Raw genomic sequence first — 21760 nt, forward strand, 5'->3', positions numbered from 1 at the left:
GCGCAATGAAGTGGTGTCACAAAATCGACAGCTGGTACAGGTCATAGATGAAGCTTGTCAAAGTGTCCAAGAGCTAACCATCCCAGTAGACACTCCAGCAGAGGCACGCGTCCACAGGTTGGCAGCAGGGATGCGTGAGGCACAGGAGGAAATGACAAAGGTTCAGCTGGATCTGAACCTTTAGATCGTGCTGGCAGTGCAGTGCGAGACTGCACCAGCATGTTGGAAGAATCATTTGAGGTCCTCACAAATCTGGAGGAGGATCGCAACATCCAGTGCTTAGAGTCAGAGGTACGAGAACTCCAACAACAGTATGACAATGTCAAAGGAACTGCGCAAATGGTGGCCCTCAATCAGAGGCTCACGCAGATGCAACAGGCCAAAGCGTTGCAAGAACAGGTGGACGTGGCACGACACAAGGAAGTAGTCTTGAAGGCGCGCGTTCAGCCTTGGATCGACGAGGCCTTCACCATCACAGCAGAAATTGAAGGTAAGATCACACACATGCAGGGGATACACGCACTGATGCAGAGAATCACTTCCGACATAAAGGTCTCAGAACAATGTATGCAGCAGATCCAACAAGCAGCAAATCAGTGCGTTGTTGACCTTGCCGCAATTCGGGAACAGTTGTAGGGACTCCTCGCAAAGATATCCGCGCCGACAGAGTGGCTCGAGGGCAAGTCAAGATGTTTGTGTTGGGGCCTATTGGGCATGGAATCCCCCCAAGGCATGTTTTGGGGCTTAAAGCGCAATTTTTGACCGAATCTTTTTGTAAAAACTCTGCGAATTGCGGGCGCAGGGCGCGAAATTATAATAGAGTCACAAGGTTTTCCACCCTAGTTTTTGTAATTTAATGTCGGCTGGATAGACCTACCCATGGTCCGCGGACCATGGGATTGTATAAATAGAATGAGGCTCTAAGTGTATAAGATAACCAATAGAGGAATAGAAGAAAAGGAGAAGTGTAAGGGATTGAGTAGAAGTGTAAAGTGTGTCTATGGGTCATAGAGTAGGAGAAGGCTCTGCAGCTGAGTGCACAGAGGCCTAGTAGTTCACAGCTAAGTGCGCGGATCCCTACAGCTGAGTGCGCAGGGTAGGTCGAGTCTGTAACCATTGGAAGAATCAATAAAGATAAGTTTTACTATATTTCTGTGTATCTTTTCCTAGTTTAATGCATGATTGGATATAATTTGCAAGTATATTGTTTATTCATTGCGCGAACCTATATGAATGTTTCATATAACTAATTATAACTTAATACATTCAAGTAGGAAAAGGTAATTAACTAGTACGGGAAGATAAGTAAGATCTCGGGTAATAGCGCAAAGCGTGGCGTGGGAACTCCACAAACCCTGGTTAGGGTTGCACGAAGGTAGTGTATCAGGCCACGAGGAATGGTAAAGTCCATGAAGCAAACTACGCGCAAGAACCAACAATGGACTAGTCGAACCTCTCAGATATCTCAAGGGTGCAGAAACTTGGCTCTAGCACCCTCCCATACTACTTCGGGTGAGACCTCAGTCCGTGCTCCGCGGACTGTTGCCGAAAGGGCTAGTACTACAGGGATTTGTTTGGCTAATTAACTATAAACCTGGGTCAGGCCCCAACAAGCCAATAGTGGTACTCCTTTTATCCATGCTAACCTGCTACGAATGTAAGGCACAAATGGAAGCAAACTAATAAACAACCAATCCAATCTACACTACTTTCAATGAAAATACATCTAAAGGAAAATTAACAATGAAGCTATGAGACTAATCTAAACATACAGATACAAGAAAGAAGAGCCTTGGCTACTAGGGTTGGGCCCTAACCCAAGAGTTTCAGCCCTCTGATTTAACTCAGTGTTGGCTCAAAACAAAACTCATTCTTATTACCAAAATAGAAAATTACATCACTAAAACTTCCATAAGTCTAGACCTCAAAAATAACTTAGAGTTTTACAAAAAAAAATTGAATCCTAATGAGGCTTTAGGCCTCTCTACTTATACAACTGAAGTCCCCAACGACTTCCTTAAAATTATGGAGGCTCGGCTCTGAAACTCGAGATAAACTAGCTCTTTGTCTCTCACTTGCTCGGCTGCCTTCTAATCCTCATGACTTGGTTGCTTGCACTCCAAGCTGGTGTCATAAATGGAGGAAGATTCAAATGGGGAGAAGTAAATGAGGAGGATTTACCTCCTACAATCCCTCTCCCTTGTCCCATTCGAGTTTTAACCTTAGTCTTTGCCAAAATTCCTTGATTTTCTCCTTCAATCTTGCATTCAATGCATATTAGTCCACTAGGCAATAATATCCAACTCTACCTCATCTCATAAACAAATTATAATTAAAAACATGTAATATGTTATTATAAAAGTTGGTTTGACTAAGCTAGGAGGTGAATTAAGGCCCATATCATTACCCAATGATGAGGCTCATCATCACCCCCTACTGAAAGTGTTGCTCATCCTCTGAGCAACCTAATCATTATTCATATCCTTCATAGCTCTAGTGGCCTCCTTGACATCCCATGCCTCTGTTGTGGTTTCCTCTTCTTGTTCATAGAAGCCTGCATTCTTTTCTACCTCCTCCCGCTGCCTCTTTTCTTATTCTTCCTTCCTTCCTTCTAGCATTCCTAAGAGTAGTGGTGGACTAAGTTTCAGGCCAATCCAATTAACTTTCAGCCTTTGCATAGATTTCTTATACATGGGTATCATGTTTAGAGATTCTCTCAATCTTTGAGGAGAGTGGTACTCTCTTATCTTTAAGTTGTATGGCAATGTGTTCCATATCCTCGAGAAACCATGTATGCTATCATCCCCTAACAACCTGAACATCTCCTCAAAATGTGAAATTGCTTTCTCTTAGGTAGCAAGATACCTGGGTGCAACCTTAGGATCATTTACAATCAAATTATGGGTACTGATGAGGGCCATGGGATCTGATTGTTCAACTCTGATCATAAGAGGTTCAGTTTGTTCTCTTGCCAATATCTTCTTCATCTCTGCAGCCCTTGATTCCTCATGGTTCATCCATGATGCCAAAGCCATCAATTGTAAATCTCCTAGCTTGGAATTAGGGTCCCATACATTCATGTCTATTAAGTCCATGTTATGCAAATAAAACTAAGACATCTTGGCCCTGTCTTCTAGTGTGCTCTGATCACAAATATCAATGAACTGCCTGTAGTCCTGAAATGTCATGGTACCTCTTTATGCTAGGGTCTTGATCTAGAACTGCAGCCACTGTTCCTTGAGGTATAGGGCACAAGATTTATCTGACATCCTACACTGGATTGCTTCCAAAGAGAGACTGGCCATACATGCCAATTGATTCTCTCTTTCTTGTAGTTGTCCTCTCAACTATGCATTTTCTGTTTTTAGTTGATTTTTCATTATGGCCTCCCTATCTCTCAAGCTACTTAGCTCTCTTCCCATCTCCTTGAGCTTCTCCTCCATGTGCCCAATGTCTTCCACCCCCTTGGATTTGACAATCTGTATCCATCGATGAGTTCTGGATCTCTCCTTCTCAAGCTCAAAGAACAATGGAATAACAAATTTTCAAGGAATGACCCTACCTCCTTCAATAAACCTGTAGTAGGAGTCAAGGTTAGTTTGGGGGCTAGGTTCTTTTGACTCTGGGTCCTCTTCTTTAGTTTCTTGTTGTTGGCCTCCCTCCTTTTCCAATTTTTGTGTCTCCTGTAGGTTCAGAAGAGTATCCTGTAAGATTGGTTCTGCTTCATGTAGATCTTGTTGTGTATCCTATAGGATTGCTTTTCCCTTGGAGGAGATGGATCTAGTCATAGGCCTTCTCACATAGGTGATAGGAGACTTAGGAGAAGGAATTTTCTCCTGTTTTTTAGGTGAGTACTCAATCACAATGGGAATTTTGGTTGGTTTTTGGGGTTTCCCCTGCTTTATTCTTGTGCTTTTCCATGTCTTGAAATATAAGGGGGTTTTCCTCTCTCTTTTGCCTCTTTGCTTGATGGGGGTGCTAAGAGCAGTGAGGGAAAATGCTACCTCTCTCTCAGTGGATTCTTGAGACACCCTAGGTGACTCCTCCTTGTCTTCTGACCCCTCTTTCCCATTGCTTTATTCATGTATGTCTTTCCTTTCTTCTTCCTCTTGTAGATCCTCATCTTCTTTAGCAGTTTCCTCCTTAACATCTTCCTCTGTTTCTTCATCATCCTCCTTCTCTTTCTCCTCTTCTTCTTCATCTTCCTCATTTTATTTTGTTTCATCTTCTTCTTCATCCATCTCATATTCATCTCCTTCTGCATCTTCTTCTTCCTGATCTACTTCTTCTTCCTCTGCTTCAGTCTCTTCCTCATCCTTTCCACTGACAGTAGGACTAACATCATATGTGAGAGATTTGATGTCCTTCTATGCCTGCATGTCTCTGAAAACTGACCATTGAATAGGAATTTTGAGGTTTTGGAGGGCATCTTCTATAAGGATTCTAATTAACCCATGGTGAGCTAACTGTTTGGAATTTCCCTCTTGCACCTTGATGCTTGTGTCTATCAATGATTGCAACAGGAATTATGGTATGTTGAGCCTGTGGTGAGGGTCTGTTTCTGCTCCAAATATTAACTCTTCAAGAAGCCTAAAATGATATCCATAGACCACACTATACCTACCCTCACATGATATGTATTTAATAAGTTGGTAGCTCACCTCATTCCAGGGAAATGGAAGACTTGCTCTCACTACTCCATTTTTGTCCTCAATGGGTTCCTCACCTTCTAAAAAGAATTTCCTTTTGGCAATCTAGCTATCTCCTTTGTCTTCCTTCAACCATGGTACTCCTATAGGAAGTGTGGTAACTTTGTCGATGAGTTCAGGGGTGAGCTCTATGGAGAGGCCTCTTACCACAATAGTGGGATGAACTCTAGTAAGTAGAATGAGGGAGAGAGCAAAATCTAGGGCCACCTCATCATCATACCCCCTTAATTTTTCGAAATACCCAGTCCAATTATGCCTTGTGAAAATTTCTAACACCTAAGGGTGTTATTGGATTCTCATAGTATTAATGGGATCCCTTCTATTAAACCCTCCTGTCATCTTGGTCAGTGAGGTTTTAGAGATGAGATGGTTGATACAATTTTCAAATGCAGAAGTAAAAAACTGAAATGACTATGTGGACAATTCTCTTTGCACAGCTGCCAAATTCACTCAAACTAGAGGATTTTTTTGTTCAATTTACTTGTAAAGAGGGATGTAATTACAGAGCCTACCTCTTCATAGTGTTGGTTGTGGCCAACCCCCATGTTTTCCCCTCTAAAATTCCTCTCGGCCTATCCTTTAGACTCTTTGTGTATCCTGTAGGAATCCTGTGTGCAATCCTGTAGGATTTCCTGTGCAATCATGTAGGAATTCCTGCATAGAAAAATGATGGATTCTTCCTTTTTGTAGGTTTCCTGGGTATGAGAGTGACTTGTGAGAGCGAGCCTTGAGGAAATGAATGCATGAATGCATGGGGATGGCGATTATTTCCTCTTATGGTCATTTGAGGTGAGGTGGTGTGCTGGCAGCCAAGGTAAGGTTTCCATTTTTGGACCATTGATCCCCACTACCACCTCGTCATTCCCCACTCCTTGTAATCAACTCCCACTTCATGCTTCCATAGCCTTAACTGCTTTTGTCCTTCTCCTTTCTGTTTTTTAGTTGACTGCTGCCACATGTGAGAGGACAAATTATTTTGTCTTTGTTGACTGATTGAAGGTGGCCAAGTTAACTGGCCACCTTTCGCTTATAAACCAACTTACTCGTAACCTTTAGTTTTGACTACATTATGCACATGAGAGAGTGAGAGGGATACTTATCTATGGTGCTAATACCTTTTTGCAGTTGTTGAAGACCGGAGGCGCTTGCTGTGTGTATTGGCTGCATGCTATTCTTCTTCCCTTTTCTGTTGTTCTTTGATGATTCTTTTGTGGTGTAGGTACCTAGTGTTGAAGATGATGGTGTTGTTGCTGCTTTGTAGTTCCTTCTGCTCTTCGATCATCATGCTTGAAGCTTGTTGTTCTCATGATTTTTATTCTATGGGATAAGCTGCTATAGGATTTCCTACAGGATGTCCCATAGCTGTGTCTCCCTCAGAACTCTTAATAATATAATTTGTTGGGATTTTGAGGATGGTGACATGGATGGAAAGGGAGACTAGGAGTGTTGAGAATGAGGAATACTCAGGTGATGCTCCCTATTTCTCTCTGTTTCTGTTGTGGGGAAAAATGCCTATTTAGGACGATCCTATCCACCTAAGGTGTGACAGCGCCTTAGCAACAAAAGAATACAGCTATCATGATTTCTTCCTTTATGAAATATGAAAGAGAGGAGATCGGCAGACTTACCGTTGTCTTCCGGTTGTCCCTCGAACTAGATCCTCTTTCCTTTGTACGTCCACAGCTACTTGCCTCCTCGCTTGATCAAGAGAACAGCTACTTGAATCCCACAAGATCACAAGAGAACAGCTACCTGTGACAAGAGAACAACTACTTGCAACAAGAGAAGAACACAATACAAAGGCAAATACACATATTCATAAATGATTCAGGATTAGAAGTAAATCAAATATACCAATGCAATCATACAAAATACACTAGCATATAGGAAAGAATCAAGATAGCTTTATTGAAAGTAACAGGGTTCAGGAAGTGATACAACCCATAGGGCTCCAATCCAGCATCTCCTTCCCAGCAGAATGGAATTCCTTCTTCAGCTCCTTTCAAAGCATAACACACCCAATGTTTCTAGCCACAAACCAACAGCAATTCTTTACAAATACCAAATTCCAGCCTCCCTAGACCTCATGAGAGAGATCTATATATAGGAGTTTTGGAGAGAGGATGAGTCAGCTTGAGGCTGGCATGAAGCTGACTAGTGTCCTCTCCCACTTCAGTTCTTGAGTCCACTTGGAGGTTCTTGCTTCCACTTGGAGATTTGGAACCTCTTACTCATCACCAGTCGAATTCCCTGATCCAAGTGTCATTTTGGAAGCTTCCTGGGCATTGACACCTTGAGAAATGACTCTGCCACTTGTCCAAACTCGCTCAACGCAGGTAGCCTTCTTTGCAGTTGACATTCAACGCAGGTAGACAGTGGAGCAGTTGACATTCAGCGCAGATGCTCAGTGGAGCAGTTGACATGATCCAGAATTGCCTTGTTTTTGAGTGTTTTCAGGTGGAGAACTTTTTGTGAATTGCTGTGGTTACTTTGCCTTGTTCCTCTAGGGGTAGGAACAACATGTTTAGGGACTTTGGATCCCTTGATTATTGACATTTCATGCTCAGTGATGCAAGGCACAAAAATGTCTATAACAGTTGCCCCCTAAAGTATGAGGCCGTTTATCGGGTGAAATGCTTTATCCAGGAGGGTCCGAAGTTCATCCATCTACTAGGAGGAGACCTGTAATAAAATACAATACAATACATTATGATTCATACTGCTTTCATGATCTAGCTGAGGCGGGCATTCCCATGCTCAGCTTTATAAATTCATTTTCGTACATAGAACAGACGATCGTCTAATGGTAGACTGATAATTTTGGTGAAATTATCATCCTTTGAATAGGATGATCATCTGCTGCAATGATGTACATGTCAAATGTCTTTATTTTTCCTGAATATATATCGCAGCCCGGATGGATAAAACTAGATCCGGGGTCTTCAAACTCGTTCGATCTTCACTCTAAGTACAAGTCGATCCATGTGAGAATTGCGCTGAAGTCGAACATGGAAAGACATCGCTTGATTACCGGTCAATGATGCAAATCGTTAACAAGCGCGAGAGGAATCACCGATAATGATAATGACCCTCAAGGTACTGCAGTACAATTCACGTGGTGTGAATAAAGGACTTGGTGTCGAACACCACGCAAAATCTTCTGGTCGAAGGTCATTGATGTATACCTGTCATCGGAAGTGAGAAACTTGCCATTGAGGCATGCAAGCTTCAAAGTACTGAAGGGGGTGTTCCTAGATCAACTTCTTGGATAATGAGCTGATGTCGACAAGAAGCGATCCGTCACAGGAGGGCCTTAATGAATCCCACATCAGTGACACGAAACGGAGCTAATGATTTTAGTGGAGGTGAAAACAATCTGTGACATATGATTCAGGGTGGCGGTCATGAATGGATGAAGGATAATGTATGGCAGTGGATGGGACCCGGTTGACTCTTTCTGAATGACTTCTCTTGAACATATGGCGACACTGATGCGATGGATCGGTAGCATTACCCCAAATATGGATGGTATGGCGAGACCATGGTGATGTGACCGGTGAATGAAACAACCCAACCCGATTGTGATACGGAGGAAAAGTGTCATGTTCAAGAGCGACCTGCTACCATCAAAGTTTTCTTGATCTTTCCCAATTTTTCCCCAGTCATTGCTGACCAGTACCTATTTATTTTTGTCAAGCTTGAGGAGGATAACATATGCTTGTTCTATAACCTGCCCTTCGGGCAAGCCCATCGCTATGTTTTAACGAGCCTAGCGATAGGGAAACTCGTTCTCGTCTAAAGACAAGTTTGTCGCTATTTAATCATTTTAACGAGTCTAACGACAAGGATAACTCGGTCCTTTTCATTTTTAGAGAGTCTGAAAAGATACATAAAGTCAACTCCAAAATTCCTTTTTCGTCATCTAATCCCTTAAGTCCGAAAAAGTATAAAACAATACAGAAGGGATGAGTTTTCGATAACTTTAACGAGCCGAATAAAACAAGCGCTCGACCTTTTTGTGCAATAATCCCTCAGGTCCAAAAATATTAAAATCTAGAGGAGGGATAGCTCTTCCGGTCACTTTAACGAGCTGGAAGGCCAAAACTCGGCAATCTTTTCATATTTTACGAGTCAATTGAAAAGAGCTTAAAGAAGACTCGTCTTTTGAGGAACGAGTGATAAACAGGGATAGCAACTGATTCCAGGTACAGGTTGGAATTTTCCAATCACGGCAGTGTCACAAGGATGGCTAGGTGAAATCACTCTTCGCAGCTGTTCCTCAAAATTGGTAAACAATCATATGGGGGTGAACGATCGGCCAAATGAAAAGTGAAGGTGGTAGGTGCACATATGACCAAGGCTTTTATGGCTGATAAATTTACGATCACAGTGGTTATTTACCAGGATAGGTTCATTTTTTAGATAAAAATGAGCTTAAACAATGGAGGAAACTCTGCTCACTGCTTTTATTTATTTTTTAACGAGCATGAAGACCGCGTTAAAACTGCTCGGATCTTGCGTTTATTTTTTAACGAGAATGAACTTTATGCTAAAACTGCTCGATTACCCAGTCATAAGATAAGAGTGTCTCATGAAAGATCCCATTTTTTATAGAGCTTGCGCCTTACCGAAGCTATGCTCACTCTCCTTTCTTTATGCAAGTCTCTCCTTTCTTTATGCAAGTTCGGATACGGCTAACCCAAAAAAACAGATAAATAACCGCTCTTTCCTTGCACTCCAAAAGGTTTGCATGCCCCCAGGTATAAAATACAATTTCAAGGTTGCCCCTCCTCCTTCTCACCTCTGCTTTTCTTTGGGTGTTCACAGCTACTTGTTCTCTTGCGATCTTGCGAAAATCTATTAAAAGTTGGGCTAACGAGAAGACAAGTACCGTATAGACCCGTTAAAATTAACGAGAAGACAAGTATCGTTAAAACTAGACTAGCATAACACACCCAATGTTTCTAGCCACAAACCAACAGCAATTCTTTACAAATACCAAATTCCAGCCTCCCTAGACCTCATGAGAGAGATCTATATATAGGAGTTTTGGAGAGAGGATGAGTCAGCTTGAGGCTGGCATGAAGCTGACTAGTGTCCTCTCCCACTTCAGTTCTTGAGTCCACTTGGAGGTTCTTGCTTCCACTTGGAGATTTGGAACCTCTTACTCATCACCAGTCGAATTCCCTGATCCAAGTGTCATTTTGGAATCTTCCTGGGCATTGACACCTTGAGAAATGACTCTGCCACTTTTCCAAACTCGCTCAGCGCAGGTAGCCTTCTTTGCAGTTGACATTCAACGCAGGTAGACAGTGGAGCAGTTGACATTCAGCGCAGATGCTCAGTGGAGCAGTTGACATGATCCAGAATTGCCTTGTTTTTGAGTGTTTTCAGGTGGAGAACTTTTTGTGAATTGCTGTGGTTACTTGGCCTTGTTCCTCTAGGGGTAGGAACAACATGTTTAGGGACTTTGGATCCCTTGATTATTGACATTTCATGCTCAGTGATGCAAGGCACAAAAATGTCTATAACAGTTTCCTTCTTTTAGCGAAGACTGTGAAAAAAAAGTCAAATTGATTTATTTTTTAGGTTGAATGTAGGGGTGATGAAGGTGGAGATAGGTATGGTCATGGAATGATGATGTAGTGGAGCTATTTTAGTGACATAGCAGGTCATTTTTTCCCTTAGGGTCGCTTCCTGTAGGATTTATTGGTCACTGTAATTCCTACAGGATCATCCTGTAGGTTTTCAGGGGATCCTATAGGTTTATAGGGGATCCTGTAGAAAACATAGTCCCCTTGTAAATTGAAGCAAAGGAATGGAAAAAATGAAATAAATGGTGGAGTGATGAATGGCAATGAGTGGAAAATAAAAATATGAGTGAAATAGGTCTCTTTGTGATCCTCCTTTGCTCTCTGATCGTCCTTCTTGCTGACCTTCAAAATAGAAATTTTCATGATTTTTCACTTCTTATTTTTTTTGAAAACAACTAGGCTACCTCTGAGAGGCTTTCATCCTAGTTGTTTTCCCTGGGTGCCTCAAGAGAGGTTTTCACCTAGAGATCTTTTTATTCTCATTTTTTCTGTTTCTTTTTTATTGACACCATTGGGCCGCCCCAAGAGGTTTTCAACCCAATAGTGGGACTCAAGCACCTCATGGAGGTTTTCACCTGAGTCCTTATTATTTTTTCTTCTTTTTTTCTCTCAGTGATTTGATGAGGTAGGAGCTGAAACTTTCTCCATTACCATCACTATTTTATTGATACCATCAATGAACTCTTGTTTTGAAAATGGTCTCTTGTAAATTTTCAATCGGTGTCCATTAACATGTAAAGGAATGGCCTCTTCATCTATGGTTCTGATCTATACTGAACCATTATCATGGCATGTTTCTACAACATAAGGTCTTAGCCATCTTGTCCTTAAGTTTCCCTTGAAGTCCTTATCCCTGGAATCATATAACAAAGCCCAATCACCTTCTTGAAATTTATTTTCCTTGATGTCCTTATCATGCCATATCTTCCTCTAAAGTTGAATTGCCTCTGTATGTAGGGGGGCCTACATTTTGAACTCATCTAAACCATTCAACACTAGAAATCTCTCTTTTAGTGCATTGTTGAGATCTAGATCTAGTTGGGCTGCCATCCTTAATATGTTATACTCAAATTCAATGCATAATAGGGTCTTTTTCCCATAGACCAACTCATAGGGTGTGAATCCAGTGGTGGTCTTCCAGGTGGTATTATAGGCCCAGGTGGCCTCAACTAGTCTATCTACCCAATCCTTCCTGTTGTTGCTTACCACTTTGGTCAAGGTGCCCTCCAACGCTCTATTGGTCACCTCCACTTATCCATTAGTTTTTGGATGATAGTGATTGGAGGTTCTATGCTTGATCTTGTGCTAGCTGAGCAAGTCTTCAATCGTGTTAGAGGTAAACTGGTTGCCTTGGTCTGTGACCAGCTCTCTAGGGTACCCAAATTTGTAAAATACATTCTCCCTTAGGAACTCATCTACCTTCTCTTCTGTTGTTGCCTTAATTGCCTTGGTTTCAGCCAACTTAGTCAGATAGTCATTGCACACAATGATGTACCTTTTTTGTTTGAAAGGAGGGTCAATAGGTCCAATGAATTCCATGCCCCACTTGTCAAATGGCTCAAAAGTCACTTAAGGCTATAGAGGCATTTCATCTCTTATAGTAGGCCTTCCCATTCTTTGGCATTGATCACACTAACTAGTATATATTTTCACATCCTGATGAAAAGTGGGCTAATAATAACCTACTTGTAACACTTTTGTTGGCTTGTTGGGGCCTAACCCAGGTTCAGAAGTGATTTATCCAAACAAATCTTGAAACTACTGGCCCTTTCGGCAACAGTCCGCGGTGCGCAGACTGATGTCTCACCCGAGGTAGTATGGGAGGGTGCTGGAACTAGGTTTCCACACCTTAGGGATGTTTTGATGAAGTCTAGGAAGTTCACGAACCAACCCTGTGTGCTTGCGCTGCTTCGCGCAGCCGTCTATCCTTCGCAGCTTGTGCAACTACTTCCATGCAACTCTATAAAGAGCGTGAAGAGGTTTTGTCTAGATCCTTTATCCTTACTGTGCTATTATTATAGATCTTAACTTAATTGTGTGGGCCCAATATTCCCATTAATCATTCAACATTCATAACAAGTGAGCGCAATAATAAAACTGTAAAGAGTTGCATAAATATAACAGAAGCATAGACACACAATAATTCAGAATCAATTTATCTTTTATCAATTCTTCGTCCAAGTACAATCCCAACTCCGCCCTGCGCACTCAGCTGTAGGGGTCCGCGCACTCAACTGCGGACTCTAATAGGCCTCTGTGCACTCAGGTGCAAAGCCTCTACCTATCACTATGACTCAATACCTACAAATCTACTTCTAACTTCTAACCATGCCTTCGCATCTCCCTATTACTTCTCAAACACTAAGACCCCTTTTACACTTAGAGTCTCGCTCTATTTATACAATCCCATGGTCCACGAACCATGGGTAGGCCGACACACTTTAGATTAAATTATATTATCTTAGGGCGGACAACACTAGACTCTTGCGCTCCACACCCACATTTCGTGGGGCCTTTACATTACACTTGACCAATATTCGGGCTTCAAGCCCAAAATACCTGATATGGGGGTATCCGCTACCCAATAGGTCCCCAACACAATCATCGTGACTCACCCGGAGTCACTCTGCTGGTGCGGAAATTTTTTTGTGAAGTCCATGCAGCAGGTCTTGTGCAACTTGGGTGTCCACAACACACTGTTCCACCACCTATTGTACTTGTTGCACGCGTAGCTCTGAACTTTTGTGAGTAGGGTCACATTCCTGTCCAACCATATACAGTCCCTGCATCTGTGCCAGCTTCCCTTCAATGGTAGCTATGATTGTGAATGCTTCATCGATCTATGGCATGATGCATGCTTTAAGTAGGGCTTCCTTCTGGTGTGCGGCGTCTAATCGGTCCTTCAGTGCCCTTGCCTGTTGTAGTCTAGCAAGTAGTTGAGTAAGGGAAATCGTCTGCACGGTGCCCCGGACACTATCGTACCTCTGCTACAACTCGTATACCTCTGTCTCTAAGCGTTGTAGGTTCGAGTCTTCCTACAGGTGCGTAAGTATGGTTAGTTCCTACTCCAACATCCTGGTGCACCCCTGTGGCACCTGGCCAATTTATTCCAACCCCATCTGAATAGCGCGGGTGTGCTTCTCTCTGACTTCTATGGGTGTGGAGGGCTGCACCTTCAATCATAGCTCAGCGATTTGCAGGTTCAGCTCCAACTGAACCTTTCCGGTCTCCTCCTAGGCCGCACAGACTTTGGCCGCCAATCTATGGACCCGCTCTGCTACTGGTAGCTCTACCAGCACGACCAACTCTGGAACACTCCTGAATGCATCCTCTACGACCTACTCCAAACTGCTAGCCTGCGCAACCAATGCATCCCTCTGGATGATGAGCTGGTCCATGTTGATTTTCTGCTCATGTAGGACCTAGACTGCTCGGCCTTCTCGAGCGCAGAGTTTGGCGATCACCCCATCCTGCAACAAGTACAGTATTTCGCGTGGTATGGCAACCAAGTTTAAGTTGACACCTTTCATGCTGCTCATCACAGCCCGGTCATCCTCGCTCTCTGTTGCTAACACGCCTTCGGGCAAGATGAAGGTGTAACCATACGGGCATACAGTGGCTGTTCGACCTCCCTGCTGCGACATACTAGGCCATTGTACCTATTTGGGGGTACTGTACCTGTAAACTTGTAGCTCCGCACTGAGTGCCCCCAACACAGTGTTTTGCTCCATCCACAATCCCTGGAGTGCGCCCTCTGTGACTTCCCAAATAATTTTGTTGATATCCTATAGATCACCTGCTGTGAGCGTGATTAGGTCATCGAACGTCTTTGTGGCTTTCCCTTTCTTCTAGGGGATGGTTTTCTCCGAGTTGTGTGGCCACTTGAGTTGTGTTGATGTCGTACTGGGGTCTACATGGTCCTCTTCCCTGTCCACTTCCCTGGTCTGCTGCCCTGAGGACATCTCCTAGCCTTCCTCGGCCTCTCTAGTTGGCACGGTTGTAATCTCTGCCATTTATGTTGTTGTTGTTGCATCGGTGCCTTCTGACGTGTAGCTGCTTCCTATTCCTGGTGCTTCTTCTCAACCAGCTGCGCGAGGCATAGCTTGGTTTCCTTCTTTCGTTGTTGAGCCTCCATTTCTGCCAAGTCTGGGGCGCACCACCTTGGAGACCGTGACTCCATCACGGCGAAGATCACATCATCTATTGCAATGAATAGAAGCTTCACCCATTTTCATGCTAGATCCTTGCGTGCCCGGATATATAGGTTATGCATATCTGCCTTGAATTATGTCGTGCTTTGCAAGTTTTTATGAACTGTAGGGGACAAGCATGGCCTGCAGTTGATCCATGTTCAGATGCTCACCTCCACGAACACCCAGAACACATTTATCTCGCGAATCCTATTCGTGTCTCTTGTAGCCCATAGCAAGGTGTACCTCACGGCTTCAAGCAGGTCACCCTTAGTAGTGGGAAACTGGCTGTTCACTGGCAGCTCCCCTGCAACCAATAGGATGTATAGGAGTAACCACATATAGTGGAAGGTCTTACCTTGCTCCTAGGCCTCCCTGCAGTTTGTCAAGAACTCGTCGCAAAGGAACTGCACCCAGTTGAATTGGACCCCCTCTATGCATTGCTCTGCCAACTCAATCACAGATGTTGGTACTTCGTTGGCGCAGCATTTCCTCATGATATTGTTGGCCAGCAGTTGGGTGGCTACGTGCACCCCTTGGTCTGTAATACTTGCTATTGCGTTATCCCTATTTCTCTTTTCTAGTTTATACTTTCCCTTCATAGCTTCTGCAAGGGCCAAGTCGCTGCTTTTTCCTGCTATGGTCGCAGGGTCATTTCCTTTGACTGGCAGTCGAGAAATTCAGTGAATTAGATCAGCCATGATGGGAATCGACTCCTCCAGCTAGAGATATCCATCATGCACCAGGCACAACAGCTGCCCGATGACAAAAATGGTGATGGGCGTGTGGTGGTAGCGAGGTGTCCATCGTAGATGGAGTAACCCAGCCTTCTCCACACCGCACAACCATTTCTGCTTTATTAACTTCTCCACAACCAACTGTGGGAACTTCTCGTTGTCCATGAGGTCCCAATCTTCAAACTTCATAGTAGGTACTCGTCTCAATGGTGGACCTTCAAACCTTATATCATCAGGGAGGAGCGGGGTCTGGAGCGCACTCTTCGTGGCCTCCAAGTCCTTTGGTGCCTTGGATTTCCCCTTCCACGGGGGGATGTAAGGAGGTATCTTTGTCATGGAATGCTTTTGGGAGGCATCCTCTGCCTCATCATCTTACACCTCAATTTGGGCGATCAAGGCTTGCAAGTCTTCCTCCTCCTCTTCCGTTTCAATGGTGATAACTTTTCCTTTCTCTGCCATTAACAATTTGACAAACCGTGGATTTCTTCAAGATACACAAACTATCCCCATCGTCTAATTATTTTTCTGTGGCCGCGATGATCGTGGTGATTTTGGAACTTCGAGCACAGTTTCCACCTCTCTAAGCTCCTCATGGGCCATACCAGGCTCCGCAGTAACTTTGAAGAATCGCACTCTTGTTCTAGTAGGTGTCATTGTGTCTACACTTAAGGATGGTAAGAGTACGCGGCCCTCAATGCTTTGTACTTTCTCAATTCTCAAACAACCAAGTTTTTCCTTGGAGCTTGCCCTGGGGGTTTTATAGTGTCCCTTGAATTTGGATTCAACCCTTCCCCCCACTTTTGCATCATTAATGCCTTCTTGGCGGCATATCGTCCCAAATTTCGTTCTTAACTCATGTCTTAATTGCCTGTTGCCCACTCCTTTTTGCCTTAAATTGGACCCCTTGTCATGAACAGTGACACCAACGGTCACCTCCCAACCTACCCGCGCAGCAGCGCAGCCCCCTATGCGTGGCCGTGACCCCTATGACATACTGATCCTGTGCACAACCTCCTTGTTGCGTAGCTCCCATACAGACTCTTTTAAAGTCTTGTGCTCTCTTTCAACTACTTGGAGTGCTAATACTGTGCTTTCTACAGATAGTTAGGTGATCGCACCACTAGTGTGAGGCTTCAAGTCACCTTCCAACCCGGTCTGCGGGCCTTCTTTAGCTACCCTCGTGCCTTGTGTTCTTCCTTATGTGGTGCACTTCCCTGGTTACTTTGTCTGATAAGGTGCAGTCGCAGCCATGGTAACAGAGCCAAAAATTCTCGGCAACGATCTTCTAATGTGGTGGTATGGTTTCCCCTATCTTGTCTTGTCCTTTTATCAACGTGACATGTTTGTGTGATTTTGATTTCCAGTTTTCTAATTTTCGCATCCATTAACATGATTTTCTGATTTATTCGTACCTGATCTTCTTCAAGTTTGCGAAGCTCAAGGTTCCCTCGCCGAATGGTTTCTTGAATCTGCATATGTTCGTCCTCACACAGCTGCATAATCCCTTCATTCTGGTCCTCGTTTTTTGTCCCCATTATGGGAGTTGTTGTATGGGGATTCTTCTCTAAAGCTATGGCCTCGACTCTACTCATCGTCTTCGGAATCATTCCTGCACTCAGGTTCTTGTGCATGGCCTTATAGGCCCATTGGACCACTGGTACACACAGGTCCCAATCAGTTCACCCCGCCTGGTAAACCCCATTTAGGATTCTGCATACCTTATGGAATGCTTTTACGTGGAACCTCTGTGGGGCGCGTTGCTTTTCCTACTGCTGCATCTGGTTTTGATTTTCAATCCTTAGTCTGGGATGTGCTTCCACAGCACACGTTTGTACCCATCGACATAGGTGGGTGCGCAAACTGCCTCGTCTTGGTTGTTGGCTCTCATTCGACGCTGGGAACTTCTAAACCATAAGTGCATCTGTCTTCTACATTCGCTCCAATTTAAAATGGTCTTCTGATGTGTACTCCACCATTGTGAGGGCATTGCGTGCAGTGCCCATTCCAGCGCACCATACTATTGTTGTTCCGGTACTGCGCCTTCAAATTCGTCCAAGAATTCATCCACCACCGTCACCCCATCATAGGTTAGCAGTTCCCTTGCCTCTTCCATCACGCAACGTATTGATCTAATCATCATGTTACAATTTAGCGTTATCACTTCGTGCAACTGGTTCTGCCAGTGTTCTACTTCTTCGTCTGAATCTGAAGTGTAGGATTTGTCACGCTCCCATGAGATTCTCCCATCTACAGTCAGGTTCACCTGATCCTGGTCTCGCGTTGTTATCTGGTAAATACAATCTAACTCATCGTCGCGCACTGGTTCAGTGTAATGCGCTCCCTCATTTGGGTCTAGCGGAACTACTACGCGTAGGGTCTTTTTCTCGAATATCATCTTCCGCTTCTTCAGGTTAATGACTCCATTCATAATAGTGGCCCAGTCAATTCCTAGCAATGCGGGATAAGGATTGTTGTCATCGACAATCTCTATTACTTCAAAGTCCATCTGGATGCTTGCGCCTTTGATATTGACTATTACCCCTTGCAACCTCCCCATGGGCAAAATATTTTGTTGGTTTGCCATTCGTAATTGAATAGGGGACCACTATAACGCAGGCCTGCCCATACGTTCCCATGTCTACTTCAGTAATACATTCACATCTGAACCCAGGTCTAGGATTACCTAATCCATTTCATACTCACCAATCTTTGCAGTCAACCTCATCTCCCTTCCAGTGCGCAATGTATGCTTCCCCAATTTCCTAACTACGCGCGGTTCTCCTGACCCTGCGCACCTGGTGATCAATTCCTGTAGTCCCTTAACTGCATTATTATCGCATAGCAGCTTCATGCATGTCTCCATAAAGTTAGTAAGCATAGACGAATCCCTCCCTGGCTCTGGTTGATCCTTACTACCTGAAGTAAAGGCCTCCATGAAGCTCTTCTTAGCTTTCATGAACGTCTCCTTTGCGCGTTCTAGGTCAAACTCAGGTTCCTTTATAGGAGCCTTGCAAACCCAGGCATCTTCCTCAGGCTGCCTCCCCTTATCCACCCTTGTGGTCACACCACTTCTGCGCACCATGTTAACATTTGGATCTTCTTCACGCGGTTCAAACCTCATCATTTGGATATTTTGAGTCAGAGGAGGCTGGAGTACCCTTTTCTCACACATATGTGCAATCAACATAGGACAATCTATCATTTCATGATCAAACTGAGCATAGTACGAACAGGATATCCTTGTCGGGTCGGTACAATCACGAGCGTAGTGCCCTAGCCCTCCGCAATTGTAACAAATTAACTGTCCGCGGCCCCTTCATGGTCCCATTCCTCCTCGTTGTCGACCTCGCCCCAAAAATCCAGTGCGTGCTATCCCCCCACAGCGGGGTTGAGGCCTTACGTTTCCGTCTGCATTCTATAGGATAGGGTCCGATCCATAATTAACTCGTAGCTGCGACAAGTGCGCTTGTCATGGCCTACCAACCTGCAGAAATTACAACACAACTGTTGTGGAGTCTGTGTATACTTCTGCAACAAATGACAATTATCCATCATGTCTTTTCCTCATATCTGAAAAATCATGCACCATAACACGGGTGTCGCACTCGGCCCTACCTGTGCCTCCGGTATCAATGGCATTGGCCCCCCTCCTACCAAGTAGTTCGCGAATACTAGACAGTGGTCTTTGTCATGGCCCTAGCCTTTGCATTTTACGCACCATACTTCCTCGCGCGTCTCTGGCGCGGTGCCCTATCAAGTTTCAAGCTCTGCATCTCCAGGTAGAGATTATGTAGTTGCACGTGGGTTTGTTGAACTCCCAGCCCCAGATCTTGTATCGGTGTCTCATGCAACCCATTGCCATTTCCAACACTTTGACCTGGGTAGAAAGTTTCTGTTGTGATAGCATCGTCCTCAGGTGCGGTGTCAGAGATGCTACAAACCATGTGCAATGTTGTGCATCTGTGAGCGTCATATTAGCCTTGCGGATCGTACTCTTCAGTCGTTGATCCAGATCCCATGGGATCTCGCCTTGAAACATCGCAATCTTTTTAAACCCGATGATTGACTGTGTCTCTGATATTGGCTGGCTAAATTCTTTTTTCAATGCATTCTGGATCTCTGTTATCCCTGCATTTGGGTGGTCATTAGAGTGCTTGATATACAATGTCAACATGCGATCCTGCAGCGCACTCACCAATGTAGCCTTCTTAATGTTTTTGTCCATGACCCCTTGCGCTTCCCACACTACTCTTACCATGAACTAGAACTGGTCCGGATCATCATTTCCTACTCCTCTGAATATGGGTAGCTTGATCGTGCTCGCCATGCTGAACTGCGGGGTTGGCGGAGGTGGAGTGGGTGGAGATGGAGGTGAAGCAGGTGGTGGTGTGAGTGGAGGTGGTAACTATGGAATGCGTTGTCATATCAAACTGACTGCACTTCTCAGAGAGACGTGAGCGAGCTCCTCCTCGCTCTCTCACAAAGGTGAAATTAAGGGACTGTTTCCTAATTCCCCGCTACTTCTGTAGATCTTTCTGCTCTGTGTCGTTCCAAACATTAATGTATTCGCATAACCCGCTTTTCACATAACAATATCTTAATCCAAGTATTCAAAGATTTAATGTACTCACCTCGCGGTCCCTTGAGAAAACATCATTCTGCTTCGTTATAGCTTATGGTCATGTCTACTGCAAACTCAATGACAAATCCCCCTATTATCTGGTCAAGCCAATGGCCCACAGCTCACGCGATCTTATCTTCTGATGCCTCTAGTCTACGCACTAATTCCGAATTCCACACTATCAGTTGGTCGAGTTTACACCTTCCTTGGCTGTCGGCTAGCCTCGCGATCCACTCATACAATTCAAAAGGAAAGGATGCGAAGAAGATCTCATGGATTTCTGCATACACGTAGTGATCCAGCCACCTTTTCTCGGATACCTGCGGAGTTCTGTTTTCCTGTGTCGCGAACTCGTGAATCTTCTTGTCCAACTGCTCTTTAATTTCTTTCTTTGTTTGGTTCCAGTGGCAAGACATCAGAAATGCCTTAGGCAGATCCCAGTCCTGGCAACGGAACAATTTGTTGGCTTGTTGGGGCCTGACCCAGGTACAAAAGTGATTTAGCCAAACAACTCCTGAAACTACCGACCCTTTCGGCAACAATCCGTAGTGCGTGGACTGGGGTGTCACCCGAGGTAGTATGGGACGGTGCTGGAACCAGGTTTCCGCACCCTAGGGATGTCTTGATGAATTCTAGGAAGTTCGTGAACCAACCCTAGGTGCTTGTGTTGATCCGCGCAGCCATCTGTCCTTTGCAGCTTGTGCAACTACTTCCGCGCAGCTCTGTAAAGAGCACGAAGAGGTGTTGTCTAGATCCTTTATCCTTATTGTGCTATTATTATAGATCTTAACTTAATTGTGTGGGCCCAATATTCCCATTAATCATTCAACATTCATAACAAGTGCACGCAATCATAAAACTTTAAAGAGATGCATAAATATAACGGAAGCATAGACACACAATAATTCAGAATCAACTTATCTTTTATTAATTCTTCGTCCATGTAAAATCCCAACTCCGCCCTGCAGACTTAGCTGCAGGGGTCTGTGCACTCAGCTGCAGACTCTACTAGGCATTTATGCACTCAGCTGTAGAGCCTCTACCTATCACTACAACTCTATACCTTCAAATCTACTTCTAACTTCTAAACATGCCTTCGCATCTCCTATTACTTCTCAAAAACTAAGACCCCTTTTACAATTAGAGCCTCGCTCTATTTATACAATCCCATGGTCCGCGGACCATGGGTAGGCCGACACACTTTACATTAAATTACATTATCTTAGGGCAGACAACCATAGACTCTTGCGCTCCCCGCCTACATTTCGCGGGGTCGTTACATTACACTTGACCAATATTCAGGCTTCAAGCCCTAAAAACCTACTATGGGGGATCTGCTTCCCAACAACTTTGAATGTTTTCGTATTTGCTGCAAAGTGACCTCCACAAGGCCCATCATGACAAGTCAGAAGGATGTCAAAGAATTCCTCCTCCCTGACACACCTTCTCAAGTTTTGATTTGGGCCTAGTTTGAATAGATTGCCCCCAATCCAAGTGAAGGGGGCGCTCTTCCTTACTATCTTACTTTTCTCTTTGGAGGAAAAGTTCCGTGGGAACTGTGCAGATACCAAATAATTTTCTATATCAGCAAACCATGGAGAGAAAACTAAAATGGAGAATAAGTGCTCATCTAGTAACTGGTCATCAACCATTCCCTCCTCACCTGCAGGCAAATTTAATTTGGACAAAAAGTCTGCAACAACATTTTCCTTACGAGGCTTATCAACAATGGTTAGATCAAACTATTGTAATGTAAGTAACCATGTTATAATCAGAGCATTCACATTTGGAATATTCATTAAATATTTGATTACATCATGGCCATTATGCACAAATGTTTGATAGCCTATAATATAATGCCTAAATTTGTTCAATGAAGGCACAACCGCCAAGAGCTCCTTTTCGGTCA

The 21760-nt window shown here is 44.1% G+C and overlaps 1 protein-coding gene across 1 annotated transcript in view; it reads left to right on the plus strand.

Annotated features, from left to right (window-relative positions):
* The first annotated feature begins 339 nt into the window (after positions 1-339).
* LOC149262954 (uncharacterized) overlaps positions 340-21760 on the plus strand; it is an 86629-nt gene continuing 65208 nt past the window's right edge. The window contains exon 1 of the mRNA XM_089383961.1: positions 340-490. Coding sequence (XP_089240087.1) covers positions 340-490 — 151 coding nt within the window. The remainder of the gene's footprint in view (positions 491-21760) is intronic.

The sequence above is a fragment of the Pinus tabuliformis genome, chromosome 6 (genome assembly GCF_031772625.1).
Source record: "Pinus tabuliformis cultivar Carrire ecotype Pingquan chromosome 6, CPIR1, whole genome shotgun sequence".
NCBI lineage: Eukaryota > Viridiplantae > Streptophyta > Pinopsida > Pinales > Pinaceae > Pinus > Pinus tabuliformis.